Consider the following 26,937-nt stretch of genomic DNA (forward strand, 5'->3'; position numbering starts at 1 on the left):
AAAGAACAAAGTGTGGAAGGGGAGTAGTAAGCAGGATCTAATACTGAGTGATTGAACTGAAAGTCACTTCAGGGGAACATTTTATTTCCTCCTGGGCCCCAACTTTGATCTCCTGGTTGTTTCCCTTCATCTCTCTGAGGGGCCCTCAATTTCAAAAGGGAACACCCCTACTCGAGATCTGATATCAGTGACCCTTGGGTCGACTCCAAAGGCATTGCAAGGTCAGGGAGAAACTCCTGAGTGACAGCCGAGGCCGCAGGGAAGGCCGGGCTCTCTTCCTGTTTTCTGGAGTCACTTGGGCTTCAGCTTCTGTTCCCACTTACCTGGTAGGTGCTGTGATCAGCTGTGGGGAGCACCCGAAAGATGCAGGAAACAGGAGAGAAATAGGCTCCCTTATTTGTAACTGGTAGTTTGGTTCCATCCTGGTAGTACTCCAGCTGAGGGACTTAACAAGCTTAAACCGCGGAGGTTTGAACAAAGGCCTTAGTCACCACAAAGATTCGCATTTCACTGAATGCCATTACCTGAGGTAGTAGACTATACTTGGGATCCTTCAAGACTGAAAACCAGTGAAAGAAAAAGTGCAGATAAAGATCTCACCTCTGCGTGTGTGTGTGTGTGTGTGTGTGTGTGTGTGTGTGTGTGTGGTTTGTGGTTTGGGTTGACACTCAGGTAGCATGGGTGCTAGTGCAGAAAGCCCCGTAGCATCTGACACTTTTTTCTGCTCTTTAATGGAGTTCCTCACTGAGTTTGCATTCACTGGCTGGGCTTACAAACATTAGTCTTTTATGGCTTGCATAGGCTGGATGATTTTTCCCTTTTAGTACTCCTCCCGAGGGAAAGCAGGCAGGCCCAGGGTTTCTGTAGTGACAGCCAAGTAGAGAGAAGGGCCAGTTCACCTCACTGTTGCGCGATGGTCTGCAGTCTAAGAACAGTTTCTCCGTTAGCCCCTCAGCGGCTAGAGTGGGAAGTTGGCTGGTGTGGGTATCAGTAAAACCAGCACCACATAGCCTCTGCTGGCTTTTCTAGGTTCAGGGTTAGTCTTAAAATGAGTCTACAGTAAAATGCAGTGTGGTCCCCCAGTATCTGCGGGTATGCATTCCAAGACCCCCAGTGGATGCCCAACACCCCGGAGAGTACTGAACCCTGTGGCTATGACGGGTTTTCCTGTACGTGCATACCTGTGGTAGAGTGTAATTTACAAGTCAGGCACAGTAAGAGATGAACATCAACAGAACACCTGTAACGATACACTCTAATAAAAATTATGTAAACGTGTTTGGGAGGGTATATGTGAGTTACTTGTCTCTCAATGTATCGTATTGTCCTGTACTCACCCTTCTTCTCTAGATGATGTGGGATGAAGTGAGGTGCATGATGTAGGTGCTGTTTGACCTGGTGATGTGCCAGAAGGGGGGTTGTCTGCTTCCTGACCTCGGTGGACTGCAGGTGCTTGAAACTGGGGACAAGGGACACTACTGTGATATCCTATTATCAGCCTAGAAATAGGGTGACATAGCCTCCTGAGAAAGACAGCAGAAGCAAAACTTAGTAAAAGAAACCACACAACGGAAAAAAGCAGCTCATATCTGTGAGGTGGTGATGGTGGCATCACTCAAACCCAAGTACTTTCATATCGCGGCTGCAGAAATGGGCCTCTTTGTGAAGCCTCTGCCGTGTGGAGAACCCTAATGGCCATGGAGCGCTCAGCAGTGTTGACTGTTGAAGGACCAACCCCGAAACGGGGCACTGGGGTGGCACTCGCGATGCATCGCTTCTTTTTGTTCTTAGTTCTGTGGATCGTGCCTGAGTCATCGTGAGCTTGAAAAGGGTTACTTGAGATTAGTGTGATCCCAGAAATGAGTGCGAATGTGACAAACAGAAGTGAAATCTGAATTTTTGTCTTCTGTCTCGTTAATCCTGTTAAAAACATTTGAAAAACTGAACAAGAACTGAGCCCTTGGGGTGACGCTTCTCGGGCTGGGCAGTTTCATGCCAAGTTCTCGTCTGATTGTGGTTTCTGAGAGGGCCCAGTAAGAGTGATGGGCTGGAGGAAAGATAACATTCTTGCCTTAAATGCCTTTCAACATGAGTGATTAATCTTTTTTTGTTATAAAATAGGTCCATTTTGGGGAAATTGGAAAACTTAAGAATAAAATAAAAACTTCCACGATCCCATTACCTAGAAATTAAGTCTAACTCCTTGGTTAATATTGGTCTAACATTGTTTTCCTAATAATGTTTTAAAATGTACATATGTGTGTATTCTCATATAATTGGAACCACACTGAAAGTATCTTTAATTTTTTCCAGACACAGATCATAACTAATTTCCTCATTTTATTAAATGTTCTTTTACAATGTTTTTTATTGTTTTAAGCTTTGTATTTAGAAGTTAAGTAGAGAGAGGAGTGTATGGGAACAGTGACTCCCGTGTACCCATAATATAAATTCATGGCCCCTCGTTCCAGCCTTCCACCTCCAGACAAAATCTGTCCCTCCCCTCTCTCAGACAAGATGATTCTGAAGCAAATCCCAGATGTATAATTTCTTTCAGAAATATTTCAACAAGTATCTCTAAAAAAGTAAGGATGCTTAAAAATCATAAACAGTATCATTATCATACTTAAAATTTTTAATGATAACTTCTTTTTTTTTAAAGATTTTATTTATTTGACAGAGAGAGATAGAGATAGAAAGAGAGCACAAGCAGGGGGAGCTGCAGCAGAGGGAGGGGAGAAGCAGGCTTCCCGCTGAGCAGAGAACCCAGTGCGGAACTTGATCCCAGGACCCCGGGATCATGACCCAAGCTGAAGGCAGCTGCTTAACCGACTGAGCCACCCAGGCACCTCTAATGATAACTTCTTAATATAATCCAATACCTTAGTCATTTAAAACATAATTATTACTAAGGCCATAATAATCAGTTATATGGCTGAACCATAATTTTTATACAACTTTATTGATCTGTATCGTAAAATGTACCCATTTCAAGTGTACAGTTCATTGATTTTGAGAAAATTTACTGCGTTATGCATCCATCACCACAGTCCAGTGTTAGAGCATCATATCCCCCTAGTAAGATCCCTTGTGCGTACGGTTCATCCCCATACCCGCCTCCAGCCCCAGGCAATCACTAGTCTACTTTCTGCCTCTAGATATACCTTCTCTGGGCATTCCATGGACATGGAATCACACAGTATGTGGCCTTTTGTGTCTTCTTGAAGGACATACTTGCATTGTGTTTCTGAGAGTCATCCATGGTGTTAGTGTGTCAGGGATTTGTTCTTTATTGCCGGGTAGTGTTCCCTGGTATGGATGGAGACTCTCTGTTCTTAAACCAGTTTTCTGTTGGCAATCACTTTTTCCTCTATCCCTGAGGTTGATGTTCTTTTGGGTAGGTTTTTGTCTGTATCCGCTTTTTCCCTCAGGTTAATTTTCCTCACGGAATATTTCTGGGCCAAAGGATATTTTTCAGGCCTTTTTGATAACAGTTGCCAAGTCGCTTTCCAGAAAAGTTTTGTCGGTTTTTACTCCCATCCAGTAGCGTGTGAGGATGTGCTTTTCCCTAAACCCTTGCCAATAATATTTTATTTTTAAAATCACATTTACATTTAAATTACAGAAATTTCAAAGCAAATTTTTCATCCTTTTCTCAGCTCAACCAGAATGTAAGTTCCTTCCAAAGAAAATTTGTTGGTGAGGTGAAGAGGTGTGAAGAACTAGAACGAATATTAGGTAAGTTTTATTTTGTTTTGTTTTGTTATTTTTGGGGGGATAAGTTTAGTTTAGTAACAGATTTTTATATAAGCAAACCTTGTTCACTTTAGAAAAATTAAAAAAGGAAAAAAAGAACTCACCATTCCTTATTTTTTACTATTCATCTATAAAAGTAAGGATTCTATATAACGATCAGTTTATTTTGTTGTCAGCTCTGTTTCTCACTCTGGTACTTCCTGCAACGTCTTTTCATGTCAATAAACAGATGGACCCAGCATCCTTTTTAATGGCTCCTTAGTATTTCATGAAATTAATGTACTATAATTTATTTAGCCAATCCCTTGTCATTTATCGTAACTTAAAAACATCATATACATGTTAACATATTACTTAAAATTATCTCAAAGAACAAGGAAGGTAGGAAATGGCAGATAGATTGGCTTTGTTCGCGGTGTTAAATCAGTGTTCTCTTGCTTGTTTACCATCAAAACTCAGTAGCTAAAGGCTACTTGCTTTATCTGTAAAATCTTTAACATCTTTAGCCTGAGACAGTCAGAATTATCGGTTCACACCTGGAAGTTCTGACCAAAATAGGGGAGAGGGGGGTTGATCTCAGACAACTGACCGAAGTAGAAAACTTTGTAGGATGAACCAAAAAACATGGGGATGAGAGAGCCCAGGAGGGGCCAGAATATGACATTTGGAGTGATTTCTAATAGCTAATATTTATTGTGGATTTTACATTTTTTAGTTGGAGATTTTTAAGACAAGAAAACCCTTTTAATCATCTATTCCTTTGCATATCGTTTGAGGTCCTAGTTACTTGTGTAGATCATGTGCGATAGTGACATCATATTCCTGTCTTTGTAACGTAGTGAGTCATTGGACAGGTCATGTATTAGGAATGAGGTTTTTAAAGGCAGTGACAACACTTTAGACACATACAGGATTTCCTGTAGCTTAAACTGTTTCAAAAAGCATATGGACTTTAAAAAAAAAAAATCTCCCAAGTAAATGAGGTTTAATTGGTGAAACGATTTGTGTCCCATTTCCAGAAACCTCTTTAACCCCTTGCTTCCTTTGCTATCCTGTTGCTAAGACTTCCTTACTTTTCTTTGTCTTTCTTTCTTAATAAAGTAACTAGTAACACTTCTCCAAAATGTTATATCTAGTAATGACTTTACTATTCATTGTGAGTTTCATCCTAAGGACAAGGATGCTTCATGGCATTGAAAATGTAAACTAAAGAAATTCAGTTAATTTTGCCTGGCTCATTACCGGTTTTATGAATCTGGTTTGGGACGTGAGATCAGGTTGTTGCAAGTCAGAGCAGCCTGGCTGACGGGGAACGCTCAGGAGAGCCTGGCTCTCTGCCCTGTATCTCTCGGGGCTCCATTGGCTGATAGAGGTTGTGCTTTTCTTGATAGATACTTCTTTCCTCCTAAGGGCATCTGCAGGGAAGTCACGCTGCCCTCTCTGGTGGAGATGGTCTATCATTGGATTATTCCTGCACTTGCAAGTGTGTCCTTAACCTGCTGCATCTGTGGGTACAGAAAGAGTTGTGACTGCAAAGTTCTTGAACTAGAGTTTCAAAAATAAAGAAAACTTGGGGAATTTCAGAAAGTGTTTTATCAGGTTATTGTTTATTTGGTCATTGCATGCTGATCTCTCTAGGTGCGGTTTAATTTGCAGATCTTTGGAAACGAGGTTGCAAAAGGCTTTTTCTAAATCGATTGGAACAAGCAAGACTTTGGTGCATTCAGACATTAATTTTTTAGGTGACCCAGGAATGGTTGGGATGGAAAATGTTCTGACGGAAATGTCTTAGAGTGAGTTTTTGCATCTAATTTGTTTACCTTTTATTCCCACAGCATATTTGGTGCAGGAAATTAATAGAGCTGACATTCCCCTTCCTGAGGGAGAGACCAGTCCTCTTGCACCACCTCTTAAACAAGTCCTAGAAATGCAGGTAACTTGTTTCTGACAAAGCTGTCACTGGGCTCAGATGCTGCTTGTTTACTTACTTTATGTTGTCTAGGGCTTGTCAGGTTTTCTTCTCAAAACTGTGCAATGAAAATTGAAGAACAATGCTATGGTTAGCCTTCAGTAATAGATTATCTGTGATGTAAGATATATGCTCCCTTTCCGGGTGGTTAGTGAACCAGGGCTAAGAAAATCAGGTTGAGGAATCTGGTGTAATGTTTCTGAGTGTTCTTTCTGGGTTTATCCATGCCTTGGCATGCCTCTCCTGGTGCAAGTAAGGGAGGCTGCAGGCCAATGCCCTTTAACATTCTCCCAAACTCACTGGCCTCCCGTCTGATCCTTAGAAGCTAGTGGGAAGGTGATAGGGTATTCCAGGTGGGCAGCAAACACAATTCCTTGTCCCCAAGTTCAGCGTCTTGGGTGTTGGGGACACAGCGTTCCCCCTGCGAGAACCCTGGCTTATCTTGTTCGTTAGTGCCCCTGTGAATTATCCACTGAGGTTTGGGTCTGATCCTTGGATAGCTCATCGCATGGTAAATCGAGTCACACTAGCACTCCCGAACACTGAAACAATCAGCATTGTATAGCCAGCACTATTCTGTGGCTGGCCGCTCTGTGTGTTTATCTGGGGAGGAGGAAGTCACTTAACATTTATTGTGTGAGTGGGCTTGAGAGAGAGTTGTGCCATCAGATGAGTAGAACACAGTCATCTGGTTTGGCCTGTTTGGGTTGGTTGTGATGTAAGGACGACTTCAGTGATTACTGAGTGTTTATAGTTTTTATAAGGTGGAGCACAAGTAGAGTGTCAAGGGACTTGTTTGCCTACAAGTTTTCACGGAGTGAGTGATGTGTTTTACACATCTCTGTTGCTGCTGTTTGAATACTTAAGTATTGTTAAAGACGCTTGCTGTGTAACTGCTTATTAAAGAAGACTCGTCCTCAAGGATTCTTTAGCCCAATTAATTGTGTAAGTGCAACTGTAAGCAGACTCTTAAGCTGGAGGCTCGGAGGGCATATGCTTAGCAAAGATTACCTAAATTATTTTCTGTGTTGCAAATAAAAGGATATGTAGCATTGAAAGAGGAAGACTCTTTGATGTGTGACAGTGGAGAAGCAGATGAAGGGAAGCCCAGAGCAGTGGTGGGAGTGGAGATTAGGCTAGGGCGGCCTAGGGTGCCTCGATTCATCATCTGGGATGCCTCCGTTCTGCACGGTGTGAGCTGAGTAGGAGTTCCCTGAATTGATAGGAAACAATAAATGATGGACCTTGAAAATCTCTGCATGCTTCCATATCCCTTCAGACTGTCAGATTCTGGCTTGTGAAGCCCTCTCTGGGCTTTAATGTACTATAAAACATTTTTGAGAACCATACTTAGAATGGACCTGTCCTCTTAAGTAACTGCCCTTTGGCTTTAGGAGCAGCTGCAGAAGCTGGAGGTCGAGCTGAGAGAAGTCACCAAGAACAAGGAGAAGCTGAGGAAAAACTTGCTTGAACTGATTGAGTACACTCACATGCTCAGAGTGACAAAAACCTTTGTTAAACGAAATGTGGAGGTACTGACCGCATGCGTGAGGAAACGCATTTCTTTTGTTAAAAATCTAGCTCCCGTAAGGTTTCCGGTTTGGTTATCAGTTATCAGAGAGGTACATTTTGATCTTAGCTTTATTTTTCAGTCAGATTACATGACATTAAACAAAGCATTAAGCCTTTTCCTGTGTTGGTTGGTTTTAGCAATGACAATACTTTCTATTTGTAAAATGCTTCAGTTTGTAGTTGAAAAATACCTTTTTATGATCATGAGGAAAGAAATGGGAAAGTGGAGTTTGAACTTCAAAATTTAGTTTGTTTGTTTTTTTCACCAAATTGCTAAGAATAAAGGAATTCACAAGAAGTCTCTGGTTTATGAGTAGAGTCTCTGTAATAGCTCTGCTCTCCACTGGGTACGGAGGGGAGAGGTCCGTCCCGTGGAGCTGTTACACTTGGTGGTGGCGTCTGACTGAGCACTCTGTCTCTGAGTGAGGCAGTGACACAAATTATAACACCCTACCTCTAGTCACCCGACTTCAAGTAACTTATAAATAAGGGACGGGGAAGCGATCTTTTTTACTGACCAGAGCCATGTTCCACGTCTGAGTTATCTTGGGGTGTCAGCACTCAGGTCTGGCACCCAGTTAGGATGCTCCATAAACTTGCTCGGAAACGTGACTTGGGAAATGAAGTGTCACTTGTAATGAGACCCACTTGGTTTCGTATTTCTTTGTAGTTTGAACCCACTTATGAAGAATTCCCTCCCTTAGAGAATGATTCCTTGTTGGACTACAGCTGTATGCAGAGGCTGGGAGCAAAACTGGGGTAGGTGACAACCACTGGGGGCTGAGCGTCACACTGTCCCTGTCGTCAGTGGAGGGGTGAATGCTCCCATTTGAAAGCCTGTGATGGAATGAAAGAAAGTGAATATCTGTTTGAGAAAACACTGTACTCCTGTGTTTGCTGAGTGGAGTTATTCAGCTGTATTGACTTTTTAGCTAAATACCATGGGAATTTCTTCTTTTGGTATAATGAGCTGGAAAGAAGGCACATTTATGCCATTCAGTGTTATTCCAATAAGCCTAAAATAACTGCTCAGTGAAGTGTCAAGTCCTGTTTTGTTTGGTGGAAACATAGGGGCTAAACTGAGTTGGTTAATTTATTAATTGTATTTTAAGGATCTTTTTCTGCTATTAATCCTTTCTGTTTACTTGAACCAATGGTAACTTGTTTCCTCATGTGATTTGTGATTTCTTTTTATTATGAACATCTGTTCCTCTGTTCCTTGTCTGAAGGAATCCAATGATAATTGAGTCTGAGGATGTATTCCTTCAGAGAGAATTTGTTTTTACATTTGTCAGATACCGGGGGAGCATTGTACCAACTTGGAATCATTTTACATTAATTTCTCAGCTTAGATTTTTTGTTTTTCTTTTTTTTACTATGCAAATAATGTGAATTTAAGCCACAAACCTGAGTGAATTCTAACCTGTGATTATAAATTCTCAAGGCAGGGGTGCCTGGTTGGCTCAGTTGGTTAAGTGCCTGTCTTCGACTCAGGTTATGATCTCAGGGTTCTGAGATTGAGACCCGAGTCGGGTTCCCTGTTCAGCGCGGAGTCTGCTTCTCCCTCTCCCTCTGCCCCTCACCCCACTATTGCTCTCTCCTTCTTCCTCTCTCCCTTTCTCTCTCAAATAAATAAAAAAAATCTTTAAAAAATAAATAAATAAATTCTCAAGGAAGACTTTTCCTTTTCTATCTAGAACCAAAACTGAAATAAGTAAGTTTATTTGAGGGCTCCTTTGTAAGATTTTTTCTAGTCCATCCATTCACTAAGGGCGTAGTTCTTTGGGGGTGAGGGGGTGGGAGGCCCAACCTTAGCAGGGGATTAGGAGAGATTCAGTTTCATCTTCTCAGCTCATGTAGACCTAGTGCCTGTCTCCTCCTCCCATGCTGACCTTGACGCTCAAGGCTTTAAGATACTGGGTCAGTGGAATACATCAAGGTAGCTATGAGATCCTGGTTTATTTTTCAATCCCAAGAAATTCTCTTAATTATAGACTCAGCTATCCATTTGAGAGGATGTTTCAAAAATAAATTTTTTAAAAAGATTTATTTATTTCATAGAGAGAGTGGGAAAGCATGTGGGTGTGTGAGGAGGGGGCAGGGCAGAAGGAGAGAGAACCTTCAAGCAGACTTCCCACTGAGTGCGGAGCCTGACACGGGGCTTGATCCCACAACTCCGAGATCACTACCTGAGCCAAAATCAAGAGTCGGATGATCAACCAACAGAGCCACCCAGACGCTCCCCCAAATTTTTTATCCAGCATTTTAGATATTTTGCAGTTGGAGGGCTTTCAGGATACCTTCACCATTTTACCAGAAATGATTCATTTCTCCTTTTAATGCAATCAGATAATTCATTGCTTTCAATTGACTGCAGCTTGTCTTTATTGTCTCATAGATTTGTATCTGGCTTAATTAACCAAGGAAAAGTTGAAGCATTTGAGAAAATGCTGTGGAGGGTCTGCAAAGGGTACACCATTGTGACCTATGCAGAGCTGGATGAGCCCCTCGAGGACCCTGAAACAGTGAGTTAATGTCACGATCACCTTTTAACAATGACAGACTGACCACGGAGTTGGAGGCGCTGTGCACAGGGAGCCACTTGAGAGTGAGTTGTTCACCTGAGGCCTTACCATCCTCAAGCACATTTGGGTGTGGCTCTTAAAGTCAAGGGCTCTCTCGTGGATTGCAGCCCGGAAATTAAGGTAGCCATGTCGCTACCCTCTGGGCCTCATACCGCATCCAGGTTTCACCGGTCATCCAGTACCGCCTTTTATAGCGAAGGTCTAGTTTAGAATCACAGTTTGGATCTAATTTGTCACATCTCTTTGGTCTCCTTCATTCTGGGACAATTTCTCAGTCTTTCCTTGACTTTCCTGACCTTGACATTTGAAAATTCTTACAGATCGGTTGTTTTGGTAGAATGTCTCTGCATTTGGGTTTGTCTGATATTTTCTCATGATTAGATTCACGTCATGGATCTTTGGCAGAAGTAATGCTATGTTCTCCTCACTGCATCCTGTCAGGCGCATGATTCAGTTCGTCCTGTTGCTGGTAACGTTTACTTTGATCACTTGGTCGAGGTGGTGATGCTTAGGCTTCTCCAGTGTGAAGTCATCTTTTTCCTTTGTAATTAATACGTATTTTGGGGGAAACGCTTTGAAACTGTAACTGTGTCATTCCTTTTTTTTTTTTTTTAAAGATTTTATTTATTTGAGAGAGAGAGAATGAGAGAGAGCACGAGAAGGAAGAGGGTCAGAGGGAGAAGCAGACTCCCTGCTGAGCAGGGAGCCCGATGCGGGACTCGATGCGGGACTCGATCCTGAGACTCCAGGATCATGACCTGAGCTGAAGGCAGTCACTCAACCAACTGAGCCACCCAGGCGCCCATCTGTGTCATTCCTCATCAGATTTCCTTCCTTCCTCCCTTTCTTTCGAAAGTGTGAGCGGCGGGGGTAGAGGTGGGGAGGGGCCGAGGGGGAGGGAGAGAATCTTCAAGCAGACTCTGCTCTCAGTGCAGAACTCAATCCCAAGACCCTGAGATTGTGACCTGAGCCAAAATCAAGAGTCAGCTGTGCAGCCTACTGAGCCCCCCTGGTACCCCCCGTCAGATTTTCAGTTCACTATTTCCTGTTTGAGTCAGTGAGTTACACTCTGTTACTATATTATATAATATATAATTATTTTGATATTCAGATTCTCTAGGTTTGGCCCATTGGAGTCCATACAAGCTGGCTTTTCTGTCCTTTCACATGCTGCCATCATTTTTCGTGCACTTCCTTCCTTGCTTGCACAACAAGATATCCAGATTCATGTAATTTCCCTCACCCAGCTCTGGCATCAGCCACTTCTCTAGGAGCCTGGTTCTGTTTAGTGGAGAATGGTATTTAGAAGCCAAGGAATGGACTCTGGGGGCGCCTATTGTTCACGGAGGTGTTGCTGTTCCCTGGCTCTGTCATTGGAGAGCTCTTGGACACACACACACACACACACACACACACGTACCTTATTTCTGAACCTATGCACATATATTGAAAACTGTGGTTCACATCCAATTCCAAGCTACTACCATAGAAGTCAGTGTCGGTTTCTCCATTTCTGTTTTTGTAACTTTTTTCTTTGATGATGAGAAACTCGACTCTTGTTAACGTTTTTACTTATTTTTTATCCGCTTGCATGTAACCAGTCTCCCGTCTCTGCCGCCCCCTCCTCTTCCTGCGTGGAGCCCCAAGTTCCCCATTTGGGGTGGGCCCCTGCTGTGGATGTCCTCCTCACCCCACCGGGGCTGCTCCCCTGCAGGGATGCTGTCTTCATCTTGCATGAGCTCTGACTTTGCCCAGGGCCACTGGTGGTCTTCCCCTCCTGGGTTCATCCCTGCATGTATTCTTAAGGCTTTAGGACTGAATTATTCAGGAGGGGAAGCTGAGGGGCAGGAGAGAGAAAGCCATAATCACCTTTTTAAATCTGTCATTTTTTTTTAAGACTTTATCATAAAAATAACTATATTGCTCTAAATGAGGATGAACTGATCTATTAAAGGTAGAAAAGGAACTTAGGCTTCTTACTTTTGAGGAAAGGGCTTGTGTTTTTTTTTTTTTTTTTCCTAAATTTGCCTCAGGAATTTTGGCTGCAAGATGAATATATGTCCCATAGTAGTTTTGACACATAAAGAGGAGTTTGGCTGTGAAATGGACTTTCATAAGATTTAGCCTGAATGAGCCACACAAGTTTAATCTAGTGAAAATCTAATCAGTCAAGCTGTTCATTAACCATACACTTGTAATATTTTCTGCTCTTTCATGGCTCCTGTAACTGCCAGGAGCCATCTGTTAATTGTCCTTTACTGTGAACTTTATGACCTCTGTCTATAAAGATGAAGATAGAAACCGTCCTGCGGTAGCATTTACCTGTTCCTCCGAGCTTCTTCTTTATTGAGAAAACCTATCAGTCATTCTTATGCAGAGCATTTGCTCAAGTTAAAAACTTCTATGTATTTCTAAGCTCCTTTGGCTGAGTTCCTACCAAATATGTGAAAGGGCATTGAACGTCTGTGAAGAAATACAGAGAAGTGGACTAGAGAGAAGTATTATCCTGAAAATACAACTTCCCCATAGTTACAAAGGAAATGTATGCTTGTGGCAGAAAATTGGGAACAATATCGAAAACATGAATGAGAAAATCAACCCCCTGTGATCCTGTTTAGGGAGGGCCACCGTTGACATTTCAGCATGCGTTCTTCTAGTGCTTGTTCTGGAGAAGATACAGGTATTTGATTTGGCAGCTGGTACTCAGGTTCTAGGATTTATCATGTCAAGTTTAGTGCCTTTTGGGTTGACCATCTGATCCCTTAGTGTCATTACAGCCGCCAGAGCGTATTTCTAGCTATCTCCTTGTTGGTCTCGTTTCTAGGTGCTGACCACTCTGTGTCGAAGCTAGACTCAGGCGATCTCACTTGGCTTTATGATTTGTATTTTATGTTGTGTGCTGTCCCTGGTCCATCTTACGCCTGAGGTGTTTGTGTTCCTTGACGCAGTACTATTTTTTAAAATTGTTGTGGAGGGGCGCCTGGGTGGCTCAGTCGGTTAAGTGCCTTCGGCTCAGGTCATGATCCTGGGGTCCTGGGATCGAGCCCCGCATCGGGCTCCCTGCTTGGCAGGAAGCCTGCTTCTCCCTCTCCCACTCCCCCTGCTTGTGTTCCCTCTCTCGCTGTGTCTCTTTCTGTCAAATAAATGAATAAAATCTTTAAAAAAATAAATAAAATAAAATTGTTATGGAATCTTCGAGGTCAGGTTTGCTATAAATGCCATTTCTTTCTTCCCCCCAGTTTAGTTTCTTCAATAACTTATTTTGAATTTCAGTTTATAGAACAGTTGCCAGAAGAGAACAGAGACCTGTGTCCCTTCACCCAGATTTCCCAGTTGTTTCCGCGTTCCCACATTTGCTCCATCAGCCATGTGCTTTCTCTGTGACTCTGTCCCCATTTTCACTAGGCTCTTTGCACGCCTGGTGAGAGGAAGCTGTAGATGTGGCCCCATCATCTGTGAGTTACTCCAGTGTGTGTGCCCCCCAGGCAAGGACGCTCTTACACAACCACCAAGGGGCCCCCCCAACCATGAGAGAAACCAGAGCGGGTGCAGCACTTTTGTCCGATCCAGACATGCTGTTCTCGTCTCCCGGCAGTTCTCCTTCCTTCCTGGTCCGGCTCCCTCCCTGGGCCTGTAGTGGCATCGGGAACAGGCATCCCATCCCGTGGGCCGACCCCCTCCCTCTGGGCAATTTGATGTTTCTTCACAACCAGACTCAGGCCACATGTTCTCGGCAGGAAACACCTTAGAAGTGTCTCTCTGGCCACCTCAGCACCTCCTACCAGGTGACACATGATGGCCATCTGGTCATGTTGGTGTCTGCTGGGTTTTTCCACCTTCATGTCACCATGTTGCTCTTTGTGACGGATTAGTAATTTCCAAGTTGTGCCGGTGTCCCGTGCCTCCCCAACCTGCCCACCAGGCTTAGTGTCCATGGATGACTCTCCTGAATCCATCACCTTGGTCATGGTTACCATGTGGTCCTCATTCCTTCTATACTTACTCGTGATTGCTCGGAAGGCGGGCTTCCCCCTCTCGCTTCCGTGGAGTCGTGGATTTTCATTGTATTTAATGACTTGGAATCTGTTACGGTCCTTATTTATTTCGATGCCCAAATTGTCCCTGATTTGGCTGCTGAGGGTCCCTTCGTGCATGTTCCTGTGTCCTTTGGCCTGTTGTCAGTGTCCACCGAGCGAGCATTCCCTTCCTTGTTGGCACCGGAAGATGTGCCAGCTTCATCCTGTGCTCTCCCTACCTCAGCCTGGAATCGGCCATTTCTCCAAGGACCGCTGGTGCTTTTTAGCGGAGGACGGTGTTTACAAAGATCTGGGTGCTCGAGTGCTCATCAGGTCGTGGAGTGTCGCTGCGCCTGGGCCGTCTGAGCGGTCGGAGTGTGTGCACGTGCGCACGCACGTGGCTGTACCCACTTCTGTGGCTACCTGTGCTTAGCAATTATAAAACCACGTGCTCAAACTGTAACTTAAAATTCCGATCAGTTCTTTCTAGACTGAACCTTTTTCATGTGTTTGTAGTTTCTTTTTTGACAGTGAGAAATCTGGCTCCCGTTATCCTCAATGTGTTTCATGAATTGTGCAGTTAGTTTACTTCTTTATTCAACATAACCCATCTCCCAAACACATAGGCCATCTCCTCCCCCCGCCATCCTGTGTTCTTGCTGTGGGGACCCACCTGCCTGTGCTTCCCTGAGGATCCCTGACCTATTCCCCATCCTTTGTGGCCCAGGGCTCAGTTCTTGGGCCGCTTCTCTCCTCTCTCTGCCCTTAGGGATCCTATATAATTTCACAGCTTTAGATACTACCTTCCAAATGTTTATCTCTAGCTTGGATCTCTGGCTACTCCAGGTCTTCTTCTAAATCCCTGGAAGACATTTGCACCCGATGCCTAAAGCTGGACTCTTGGTCCTTCCTTCCAAACCTGCCCTGCCAGGCTTGCCCATCTCAGTAAGTGGCAGCTCCATCCTTCCGACTGCAAGGCCCCAAACCTTGGGGGTCCTCCTGACTCTTTTCTTTTTCCTCAGAGCTCATGTTTAATCCTGTAGCAGCGTGATTGGCCATGTCTTTTAAATAGGAAGAGACTCGGGTCTCTCTTGTCACCCTCACTGCCACTACCCTGCTCCAGGACATGAGCATCCACACCTCAAGTACCTTCCTTCTGCAGGAGCCTCTGTCTTCAGTTCCCGCCCCGGCCGCTGCCCTATTGTGTTTTCTCTTCCCAGCATCTAGAACAATTCCTATAAGACTTCAGTCAGATCATGTCACTTCCCCACTTAAAACCCACCAGTGGCTTCCTGTCTCACTTGGCAAAACGCCAGAGCCTTATAGTGTCACTTCTCGTGGCCTCGTTGCATGTCTGACCCTGTGTTACTACTCTGCCCTGTGCACACCCCTTCAGTGTGCTGGGCTTCTTGCTTTCCCTGATCCTGCTTCTCCGTGAGCTCTTCTGTGCCTTCGGAGGCCTTCCCATGGTGGCCACACGGCTCCCTCCCCTCCCTCACCCCTTTAAGCTCCGATGTCCCATTCTCAGGGAGGCCTTCTCTGGTCACCCTATTTAAAACCACAGCCCCCAGCCCCCTGCCCTTCACCTCCTCCAGCTCTGTTTCCTTTGGAGCACTTATCACTTCTCTCCATGTGGTGGACCGTGTGTTTTCTTTGCGTCTCTTGCTGCCAACTTGGATACATCCCCACCCCTCCCAAGTCAGGGATTTTTGTCTCTTTTGTTCAGTTCCGTATTCCTAGCACCTAGAACAGGGCCTGGCAAATAGGCCAAAAATCTACTCAGTTTTATTTGTAGAATTATTTCTCAGTATTTGTGGTAGTTCTGTAAGGTCTCCATGAACACTTGAATTAATGACACTGAACCACTCTACCAGGGGAAATACAGGGGTAGGTTTCTGCGAGCCTCTGCTCACATTTTTGTCCACCGATCAATAATAACCTTGTTTTATGTGTGTTTCTGTTCAGTATGTATTATGGATTCATTAACACAGAACTCTGCCAACAGCGCTATGACTCAGGCCTGAAGGAAGCTTATCTGACACTTGTATTTTCTGTGTAAGGCACATCACTGCCTTCTCAGGCCCAGGAAGCTAGCTAGCACTTCAGCATTATGCCCGAGGACCATTTTAGATAGTGAAACCACCAACAAAGAGCGCAAAAGTGTGAAAAACATGTTTAAACCATGACAAGGCCCCTTTTTTACCGTATGATACGGAACCAGAAGGCAGAGAGCCGCCCCGTGTGACCTCAGCTGGAATAGGCACATCCGGGGACTCAGACTTTGGGCAGCTCTGTGTGTCTGTAAATGACCCCACGCCACTGCCAGGACTGATGTTAGGGTGAAGAACACGCTGTGGCCGGGATGGGCGAGGCGCAGTTGCAGAGTCTGTGGGGCCTGAGGGCGGCTACACCTGTTGTGGGAGTGAAGGGGCTGACTTGTGACAGAGTTTGAGATGCCACAGTTCTCAAGAGTTCTGGACACAGGAGTAACAATGATCCCGATTTATTCTTCTAGGGAGAAGTCATAAAATGGTATGTGTTTTTAATATCCTTTTGGGGAGAGCAGATTGGCCACAAGGTTAAGAAGATATGTGATTGGTAAGAACAAGAAACATTTTGTTTCATCTATTTGCTTATATTCAGTGGCCTCTAGTTTTCCCTAAATATCCCTCTGTGTTTGAGGGGAAATGCAGTGGGTGCGAAGATTGCTGGGTCTGGTTTTATGTCTTTGCTGTAGAACCATGTTTTTAAACATTTAATTAGTCATCTCTCTTGTCAGTGTTCTACTTAAGACGCTTTAGAAGTAGAGACCATTTTTAATAACATTCTTAGGTTTTATTTCCTCCCTGGGAATCAGGGCTTAAGAATAATTGGAGAAGGAATCAAATTTTAATATTTTGTGCCTCCGTGTTGCACTGAGCTCCATGGAGGCCTGTCTCTCATCACGGAGCATCTGGTTCATCTTTGGCCGAACAACGTTTGGCAGGTTTCTTTGTGCACCGTGGCCTGGATCCAGGGTCTGGATCCAGAGTCTGGCTTCACCACCCACGCGCTGGGCGAGCTTGGCGAGCCACACGGCCAGGCTCCCTTCCTCACTGGGCTTCAGGCCTGAGGTGACACAGGTGAGGAGCTCCCGAGTGAGAGGCAGTGCAGCCGAGCAGTGCAGCCGAGGAGTGTCGCTATGAGAATCTCACTGTGATGTAGTCTCGGCAACGGTGGAAAAATAAGCAGAAGCCAAACAAAAATGTCAAAAGAACGCCCTTTGTTTTTAGATGGCCTTGTTTCTTGTGGGGGCTTCGGTGGGGCTCGGGTATTTCCTTTGGAAAGTGTTTCCCAGGGGCTGATTCTCAGTCCTGGGTGGTATGGAAAGCAATTTCAGGTATTACGTGGACAAACCTGCTGTTATTTTCATAAATATATATTTATTTTAATGTACAGTAGAAAAACTATAACCAGCATACAAACCCATGATTTCATAGATACTGTTGTTTGGGATAAGGCTAGAGTGAGTAATTCTAATAGTCAGAACTTAAAATGTTAAATATGGCATAAAAATGTCAAGGGAGATGGGAGATGCAGGAGGGGAGGTGCAGCTTCCGCTCCCGGTGTGTTGGGGTGCTGTGCAGCCCCCAAGAGATGGGCCCTGGGAGGTGAGGGAGAGGTTTACTGCACCACGTGTCAAAGGCAGTTGCTAGGAAACCAGAGCTTTTTTTTTTTTTCTCCCCCTCGTCCTTTTATTTTCTCTTTCTTTTAAAGGTAATTACTGTTGTGTGTTCTTTGCTTCTGTGTTTCAAACTTCTTTAATGATTCCCAGCCCAAGGATGGTGGTGAATTTCACAAAGTAGGAATTGGGAGCGAGCTCCGGGGATGTGGGAGGGCAGGAATGGAACATGGAACCAAGAGAGAGTTTGCTAAATTTGTTGAATCCTGTAGACAGACTTTGCTGAGTGTCTCTGTGCGAGGCCTCACTGTGGGCCTGTGCGTGTCTGCACCTTTTTCTCCCAGAGGGCTGCTTTTATTCCATTTTGGAGGGAGATGTGCCCACGTGGTACACTGAATTTAGTTCTAGTGTTTGGTATATAGCCTCTTCTCGTCCCAATGGACGTGCGATTGTTGAATTCTGTCTTCTAGTTACCACTGCCATGTTTACCCCTACCCAAATACTGCTGAGGAGCGGAAGGAGATTCAGGAGGGCCTAAATACCCGGATTCAAGATCTTTACACTGTGAGTAAACGGGAAACGGTTGCCTCCTTATCTGAGGTGTGTAAAACATTTTACAAATCCATTTACTTTCTTTTTTAATATGGAAAATTTTGGTTGTGGACAAATCAAGATGTTTTAGGCGTGTTGTTTACCTTGCTCCCCTTCATGCACGTTTTATTTTAGCAGACTGTTAGATATCTAGGTGCTTTTCATGGGACTTTAGAGAAGATTCTCTGGTCATCGCAGGAGACAAGCAGTCTGTTTAAAGTGGTGGCGATTTTGCTTTCACTACTTTAATTAATGTTTCTGCTTCTATCAGTGAGAGCTCTTGGTGGCAAGAAGTAGACTCCGACCCACTTAAGCAAAAGGGGTTTCAGGCCATGTGTGATGGGGTGGAGTTGGTGGCTCTCAGGGTTGACAGGGAGCTGAGCTGAGGCTGGGAATGGCAAGAAAGGGGAGCTCCGTGGGCCCAGCCAGGTCACTGTGCTGCCGCCCAGATGGTGACATCTAACCATTTCCTGTCCCCTTGGGGTGGTGTCCTGGAGGGGCAGCTCCCCAGAGAGAGCCTCGGACCGGTGGGGCTTGGGCTTCCGCCCGCTTCCCGGTGGTACTGGGGGTCAGGAAGAGAAGGAACAGACCGCTCTCGTGTCTGCCCCCAGGAGAGGCAGATACCGGACGGACAGATACTGAAAAGTGCCCGCAGTGTTGGCAGCCCGAGTTTGTTCCCACCCAGGTGCTTCACAAAACCGAGGATTATTTAAGGCAAGTACTGTGTAAAGCCGCAGAATCCGTCTACAGCCACGTCATCCAGGTGAAGAAGATGAAAGCCATTTACCACATGCTGAACATGTGCAGCTTCGACGTGACCAACAAGTGCCTCATCGCTGAAGTCTGGTGTCCCGAGGCCGACCTGCACGGCCTGCGCCGGGCGCTCCAGGAGGGGTCGGTAAGGAGGCCGTGGCCCGGTCGGGACCAGACGGGAGGACTGGGGCTGCTCTGGGGAAGCCGGAGAAAGAAAGTGGAAATGTCCTCGAGTGGTGAGAGGGCGCTGAGCTGACCGTTCTCTTGACCCAGAGTTCTGGAGAGTCAGCCGTCCGAGCTGTGTGCGGGCGCATGCGCTTCTCATGTGTTCTCAGAGTAGGGGATAGAGTCTCGTGGTTAAAAGTACAACTTTATGTATGTAAAGTAGAAGACACAGTGGCGGAGTGGCTCTCTCTTATCCTGTTGCCTCAAAGGTAACTGTTGCTTCCTGTTAGGTCTTTGAGTTTCTTAGTCGTAGATAAGCACTAGATAAGCACGTACGAATGGATATTTTTCTTCACGAAGGGTTACATGCTATTCATTCATACTGTTCTTTTCACTAAATAAAACTTCCCTACTTTTTATAACTATTTAATGTTCTACTGTGTGGATGTACCATGGCTTGTCACACTGGTTCCCTGCTTGTTTGGGGGGTCTGTGCTGACGCGACCACCGCAGTGACTGACACCTGATCCGTCTGCGGGAGAGAGTCCCAGATACGGAGTTGCCGGATCAATTTGACAGATAGTACCAGCTGCTGCGTTTCTCTCTCTTTTTTTTTTAAGATTTTATTTATTTATTTGACAGAGAGAGACACAGCGAGAGAGGGAACACAAGCAGGGGGAGTGGGAGAGGGAGAAGCAGTCTTCCCGCGGAGCAGGGAGCCCGACGCGGGACTCGATCCCAGGACCCCGGGATCATGACCTGGGCTGAAGGCAGACGCCCAATGACTGAGCCCCCCAGGCGCCCCTGCACTTCTCTTATTTTGAGAGAGGTTGAAAATCTTTTCTGTTTAGGAGCCACTTGAATTTTCTTTTTTTTGTGAGCTCTGTGTTCCTAGGCTTTGCCTATTTTCTGCTGAGTTGTTAGTCTTTTTCTTAACTAGTTTCTGTTGGCTCTTTGTCTATGATATGAACAAAAATATTTTCCCCGATTCGTCACTCATCTTTTGATGTTTCTGTTTGTTGGCTTGTTTTGGGTCATGCGGAAGTGTTTTGTGAAATATAGTTGAACTTATCAATTTGCTCTTACAGCAAATTGAAGTTTACTGTAACTTTGAAGACTCTGCTTTTTCCCGCTCCAAGGCTTTGGGGTCAATTTCCTACGTCCCTGTGAGGGCTTTTTCTACATCAAAACTCAATTCTTCAATGGAAATAACAGGTTGACATATTTCAAGTGACAGTTAAAGAAACAAGTTTTCTTTTTTTAAATTAAATTAAATTAAGTTTTGTAAGTAATCTCCATACCCAGTATGGGGCTTGAACTCATGACTCTGGGATTGAGAATCGCCTGCTCTGCTGACCGAGCCAGCCAGGCGCCCCAGGAAACAAGTTTTCATATGGGTTTTCTTTTTGTTGTTGTAAATCACCTTGTTTCCTTACATAATTCTTTGATGGTATAAATACACTTTTAGTTTTCTTAGAAGAGGGCTGGCTTTCGTAGGCATAACCAGCCAATTACAACATTTCCTAGTGTTGCTGAAAACCAGCTAAGTGCCCTGTATCACAAGGACCTGTGGGTTGGCTGATGTCTAGATACTTTTGAGCTGCCAGTGAGATGGAGTTTGATGGGGACACACAGCAGTGCTGGGGTGCTGAGCTCCTGGCCAGTAGCACCCTGCTTCAGGTGGGGCACTTGGGGCTTCTGGCCTGCAGACCGCCAGATTGATGCCGGCGACTCCTGTTGTTCTGGCTGTTGGAAGCATGTTCTCCAAGAGTCCTCCGCGGGGCCCACGGGAACAGCACTCCCTGAGTTCTCAAGTGTTGATAATAGTATGTCTCCAGCCTTTATTACTGGAAGTTTGGTTTTTGGAATTAAAATCCTTGGCTCGTGTTTTTGAAATTTTTGTTTTTGTTTTCTGTAGGTATCTTAACATGTGAGTCCATCTTGTTCTGGCACGGTGTTGCTAACAAGCCTGATAATTGAATTTTCCTTATAAGCCTTGTACTTTTTTTTTTCTTTGCCTATGTGCTTAAGAGTTGTTTTTTCCTTTAAAGACCAATAATTTTATTAGAATATGTCTTGATATGGCCATTCTGGGTTGGTATTCTCAGATATACAGTGTGTCCTTTTAATATATAGTTTTATTTATTTATTTTTAAAGATTTTATTTATTCATTTGAGATAGAGAGAGAGAGAGAGAAAGCATGAGCAGGGGGAGAGGCAGACGGAGAGGGAGAAGCAGGCTCCCCGCTGAGTCAGGAGCCCGATGTGGGGCTCAATCCCAGGACCCCGGGATCATGACCTGAGCCGAAGGCAGACGTTCAACCATCTGAGCCACCCAGGCGCCCCTGTAGTTTTATTTTTAATTAAAAAAACTTTTAAGTTCAGTTAATTAAAATATAATGTATTATTAGTTTCAGAGGTAGAGATCAGTGATTCTATTATTTTTTTTTTTTTTTTTTTAGGATTTTATTTATTTATCTGACAGAGAGAGACACAGTGAGAGCAGGAACACAAGCAGGGGGAGTGGGAGAGGGAGAAGCAGGCTTCCTGCCAAGCAGGGAGCCCGATGCAGGGCTCGATCCCAGGACCCTGGGATCATGACCTGAGCCTAAGGCAGACGCTTAACAACTGAGCCACCCAGGCGCCCCTCAGTGATTCTTTTAATATATAGTTTTAAAAAAAGTTTCAGAAGAGTTCTTCTGAATTCTGCTTTTTAGTATTCATTCTGTTCTCTTACCCTGGTTTCCTCCTTCGGGACCTGCTGTTTACGTTTCAGTTGAACCTTATATGCTTTTCTTCAGTGTTTGTCACTTTTTCTTGAGTCCTTTTTATCTTTCTTCATTTTGATTTTTTAAAAATTTCCATTCTTTCGCCTATTTCTCTTATGGCTTTTGTTACTAGGAAGGTTTTTCACCTTGGGAGTTCCTTCTAGTTTTGTCTTGTTGCAGAATATTTTTTCGTTTATTTCTAATTCCTTTCTGAGTTCTATTAGCTCATTTCTGACTCTTTCTAATTCTGCTTTCTAGTGCTTTTTCATATTATGTATTGTTTTCCTAATTTTTTTTTTGCTCGTTTTGAAATGAGTAAGTTAAATTTTTGTCTGTTTTGTGGACATGTCCTTCTGGCGTGCTTTCATTGTCTACAAGGATGTTGTTCGGCTCAGTCTTTTTTTTACTATAACCTTATATAAGGTTTGACTTCCATCCTTCTTTTGATCACTTTAAAATGTAATTAGTTTTCTGAAAACATGTTTAAATACTCAAGGGAATTCTGTATTAGACATAATAATGTTCATACGTATGAATGTATTTTTAAAATACTAAAAGTAGCTATACATTACATATAATGTAAGCACATCATGTATTTATATCTTAGGTTTACAGAACGTGTTTAAGATACTCAAGGGACTTTTAAAAGGGGGCAGATTCAGGATCACTTTCCTAACTTCACAGGATTTTTTTCTTTAATACTTTTGATCAGGGATCAAAAATGTGTCTCCTGGACCTGAGGCTTCCTCTCTTCCCCTTTACCTGGGCTTTCTCTTTCCTTATCTCTTTTGTTCCTGTCCTGCTCAGTTTCTGTTTCATTCCGGGGTCTCTCATCAGTGGAGGGCCCCCGTGGTGGGAGGGCGCCCTGGCAGGTCTGTTCCGCGAGCTCGGGCCAGGGGAGGGGGGCTGGACTGCTGTTACCCCACAGACCTCACTTCCCGTGGGCCCCTTGCACTCACCCACTCCGGGACTGGACAGAACCCTTCCCACTTCCAGCTGCTTTTCTTGGATTGGCCTGCTGTGCTTTCCAGGGAATGCTTTTGACTCTTTTGGGATGTTTCTTCCTCTCTCAAAGCCACATGGCTTCCCTTGCTTCCTCTGGTCTAGAGGCTCCTACCGTGCAGGTGTTGTCATGTTGAGCGGCTTGTCCCCACCCATTTGCGTTTTGTGGCTTGTGTGGACATGGATTTGAGAGAAATGTTGTCTGTGGGATTTTGGTTTTGCTCTCTCGTTGCCCTGTCTGCTCTTGAGGGGGTTCGGGGAGGTTCAAAACTACACCTCCATTTGGGATTTTCCCAGAATCCCCTTACCTGCAAGTATCCTAAGAAATAGAATTTGACTGGAAAATCGACTTTTCTGGTAATACCCTGTTTTACTTTATTTGTTTGAAGAGGTTTTCCGTCCCGTTATAAATGAATACGTTTCTGAAGATTTGTAAACACTGAAGGGAAAAGCCATTATACAGCTTTGCTGTACTGATGCTGACATTTTGATTTATTCTCGTCTGTTTTCTGGTTTTATTAGCTAATATTGTAGTTGTCTCCAGATTGCTCTTGAACATTTTTAAGAGATAAAAGGTCAAATTTCAGGTTTATGTTAGGATTCTGAGACTGCCTTTTGTACACATCCCTGTCATTCCCAGCCTTGCTGTCCACTCTCCTGCCCTCACAGCCAGGCTACGCACTTCCTTCTGCAAGACCACACCCCCGCGTGCTGCCCCCCAAGACTTCCCTGACTCCTGCGGCCACTCCGGTTGCCCTCGAACCCCCTGGTGGTGGTTCGCACGTCCCCACGGGCCATGCAGAGCCTCGCCATAGCAGGGAGCCAGTGTTGGTTGAATGAGCTCTTGGATAGTAATTGTTTTTCTTTCTTTTATGGGAAAGAGAGAGAGCGGTGCTACGATCCCCTCGTTTATGAACACAATCCCAACAAAAGAAACGCCCCCGACTCTAATCCGCACCAACAAGTTCACCGAGGGGTTTCAGAACATTGTGGACGCCTACGGAGTTGGGAGCTACAGAGAAGTGAACCCAGGTCGGAAGTCTGAGTTTGTAAATCCTCCTGTTTTGTCTGATTGCAGCTGCTTCTCCCTGCAAGGATGTAGTAGACGTTTGGGAAAGGAGGCTCACGGCTCTTTGTGTCATCTTGCTTAGTGTAACGCGCTCATTTTAACCTGTCTGTTCTCGTTCGGGAATTCTGGAGAAGACTGAGTGTTTGAATGAACTAGAATTTTCTGCCTCCGGTGAATCAAGTCTCTTCTGCTGTCCCTGCAGCTCTCTTCACCATCGTCACTTTCCCCTTTCTGTTCGCCGTGATGTTTGGAGACTTCGGACATGGCTTTGTGATGTTCTTATTTGCCCTCTTGCTGGTGTTAAATGAAAACCATCCCAGACTAAATCAGTCACAAGAGGTAAGAGCAGAGACACCCCGGCCTGTTATACCTGGTTGGGTGATTAGCAGTCATTATTTTCTTTTTGACTACACAAGAGGCGTTCCTTAAGTGTTGGTTTTTGGCAGGAAATATCCCTGACTGAGCTGTCGGAGGTGTGGGTCTGTGGCCTCCGTGTCTGTGCTGGCCCTCGGAGTGGTTCCGAGGGGGCGCGGACACAGCCGGGCCCCTGCCTGCATTTTCGCGGTGGTTCTCCTCTGCTCACTGCTCTGCTTTTCACAGATCCTGCGCATGTTTTTCAACGGCCGATACATCCTCTTGCTGATGGGACTGTTCTCTGTATACACGGGCCTCATCTACAACGACTGCTTTTCAAAGTCGGTCAACCTGTTTGGCTCCGGGTGGAACGTGTCTGCCATGTACAGCTCCGGCCACGCTCCAGCGGAGCGCGGGAAAATGGTGCTTTGGAAGTAAGTGCGGGTCACCCGGCGGTGCTTTCGGTGGGAAGAGCGTTTCTCCGAGGCTCCTCTGTCCTCCTGTCCGTAAGCCTGCTCACTCTGCTCTCTGTTACAGTGACACCATCGTCAGGCGCAGCAGGGTTTTGCAGTTAGACCCAAGCGTTCCTGGAGTGTTCCAAGGCCCTTATCCTCTTGGCATAGATCCCGTGAGTGCACTTTTTCCTTGCCATGATCTCGGCTTCCTCTGTGGTGCCACCTGGTTTTAGTTGTCACAGTGCTTCCTCAGACTCTTGGGCACGGCTCACACGGTTGTACACGTTGGGGAAGGTGCCCTGGGGGTTTCTGCCCGGGCGGCTGTGGCCCATGTGCATCCCGAATGAAGTTGGCTTAGAGATGAAGCTGAGCTGTCCATTTGGGAAGCCAGGGTCAGGGTCCAGATGGGAGGAGTCTGTGGGGAGAGGGGGGGCCGCACTCTGTCATGGTTCCTGACCTGTTTTACTCTAGGGAGAGCCAACCCTTCAGGAGCCATTAAATGCTGGCTGCTTCCTACATTTCTTCTTTGTGTGTGGGGATTATTATTATTATTATTATTATTATTATTTTACCCTTTGATCTAGAAAGAAATAGTATGGAGTTTTAGAGCTTGAAAGGGAGCTCAGAGTTATCAGGGTGCTTATGGAAGTAGTTTGAAATGGGAAGTATTTTTTTTTTTTTTTTGACAGAGACAGAGACAGCGAGAGAGGGAACACAAGCAGGGGGAGTGGGAGAGGGAGAAGCAGGCTTCCTGCTGAGCAGGGAGCCCAATATGGGGCTCCATCCCAGGACTCTGGGATCATGACCTGAGCCGAAGGCAGATGCTTAACAACTGAGCCACCCAGGTGCCCTGAAATGGGAAGTACTGGGAGTAGGGAAAGGAAGACGCAGCTGCAGGGGGCCAGGACTGCTGTCCACCACCCCCCACCCCAGACCCTACAGCGCTCAGCAAGCCAATCCCTCCACCCCTCCCTCCCCCACCAGGCCTTCATCAGGCTCCCACCAGGCCCTCACCAGGCCTCCTCCAGGCTGGGGCACTGTTTCCCCGGACTGTCGGCCATCTTCTAGAGGAATCTCACCTTGGAAAGGGGAGCTTAGAGGCCAGCTCAAAATTGGTCTGGGGGCATGTGCTCTAATTGTGTACAGGAATGAAAAAATGGAATGACAGAGGTCCAGCATGCCTTCATCCGAGCTCTCCAAGCTAGTGCCTTCCTAATTGTTCTGTTCATTCTTGCCTCTACACATAAATTGTATAATTCAACATTGTTGCCTTCCATCTTCATATAATTGGAAGCGTGAAAAAACTGTTATAACAATTTTCTTAAGGTACGGCATTTTGGAGCCAAATTCCTAATAATGTGTGGCCTTGCTTGAAGGAAAGAAACATTTCTGAATAAAGGCCCCAAGGAAGAAAGTTCAAGTAGGTGTTTTGAGGGGGAGGAGGAGACTGGGGCATGGTACTGCTTCTTTTTGCCTTAGTTTAATTTTAAAATCAGCATTATGCTCGTATGGGCTCAAAAATAGACCCAAAGTGTGTACTTGGTGTATGTACAAGGTCCAGCTCTTTGGAAAGGTCCCCTCTGCCCTGTCCTTAGCCCCTTGGTGCTGCCACCTCCAACCCGGGAACCGTTGGGGTTGTGTCTCCTGTTTCTTTATGAACATACAAATACATCTTCTTTCTCTCCCCCTCTCTTTGCCTAAAAGATCCTTCTGTGCCCAGTTGTGTTTAGCTTAGTCATCGGAGAGAGACTTCCATGTCGTGTGGCCGGGTGGCGCTGTTGCTGCTTTTCCTGTTCTCCCGCCCCCTCCCGCCCCCTCCCGCGCTCTCTCCCGCCCTCCGTCCCGCAGTGGCCGCTGTCAGCGGGCTCTTCCATGGCTCCAAACTGTCAAGCTGAAGTCAGCTGAAAGACCTCTTCCTGAAATCTTATTTCCACTTAAAAAGAAGGAGTCTTTCTGTCCTAAGAGGTCCTGTTTCTCTTTTCCCAATCCCCCCGATTGAGGGACTATAAGAATTATTTTTTCAGAGAGTGAGAGAAGCCGTCCCAGTGGGCCCTGGAGGGGCTGGGGCAGGGAGCCCCGGGGAGTTTGCCCGGCCCCGGGCCTTACCATCAGCGTGGTTTGGCTGCCCGTGCGCTTCTGCTTCCTCCCTCCCTCCCTCCCTCCCCCCCTCCTCCTCCCCCCCTCCTCCTCCCCTCTCCCTCTCTCTTCCCCCTTCCTCCCT

At 45.4% G+C, this 26,937-nt stretch overlaps 1 protein-coding gene across 1 annotated transcript in view; it reads left to right on the forward strand.

Annotated features, from left to right (window-relative positions):
- ATP6V0A2 (ATPase H+ transporting V0 subunit a2) overlaps positions 1–26,937 on the forward strand; it is a 41,328-nt gene that overhangs the window by 1,366 nt on the left and 13,025 nt on the right. The window contains exons 2-13 of the mRNA XM_025889716.2: positions 3,660–3,738; positions 5,592–5,689; positions 7,120–7,257; positions 7,968–8,056; positions 9,696–9,822; positions 16,414–16,496; positions 18,030–18,123; positions 18,836–19,048; positions 23,720–23,870; positions 24,110–24,246; positions 24,508–24,695; positions 24,799–24,889. Of these exons, the coding sequence (XP_025745501.1) occupies positions 3,660–3,738; positions 5,592–5,689; positions 7,120–7,257; positions 7,968–8,056; positions 9,696–9,822; positions 16,414–16,496; positions 18,030–18,123; positions 18,836–19,048; positions 23,720–23,870; positions 24,110–24,246; positions 24,508–24,695; positions 24,799–24,889 (1,488 nt within the window). The remainder of the gene's footprint in view (positions 1–3,659; positions 3,739–5,591; positions 5,690–7,119; positions 7,258–7,967; positions 8,057–9,695; positions 9,823–16,413; positions 16,497–18,029; positions 18,124–18,835; positions 19,049–23,719; positions 23,871–24,109; positions 24,247–24,507; positions 24,696–24,798; positions 24,890–26,937) is intronic.

Source organism: Callorhinus ursinus, unplaced genomic scaffold (assembly GCF_003265705.2).
Source record: "Callorhinus ursinus isolate GAN/ISIS: 27379988/994484 unplaced genomic scaffold, GSC_fseal_2.0 scaffold41, whole genome shotgun sequence".
Classification (NCBI taxonomy): Eukaryota; Metazoa; Chordata; class Mammalia; order Carnivora; family Otariidae; genus Callorhinus; species Callorhinus ursinus.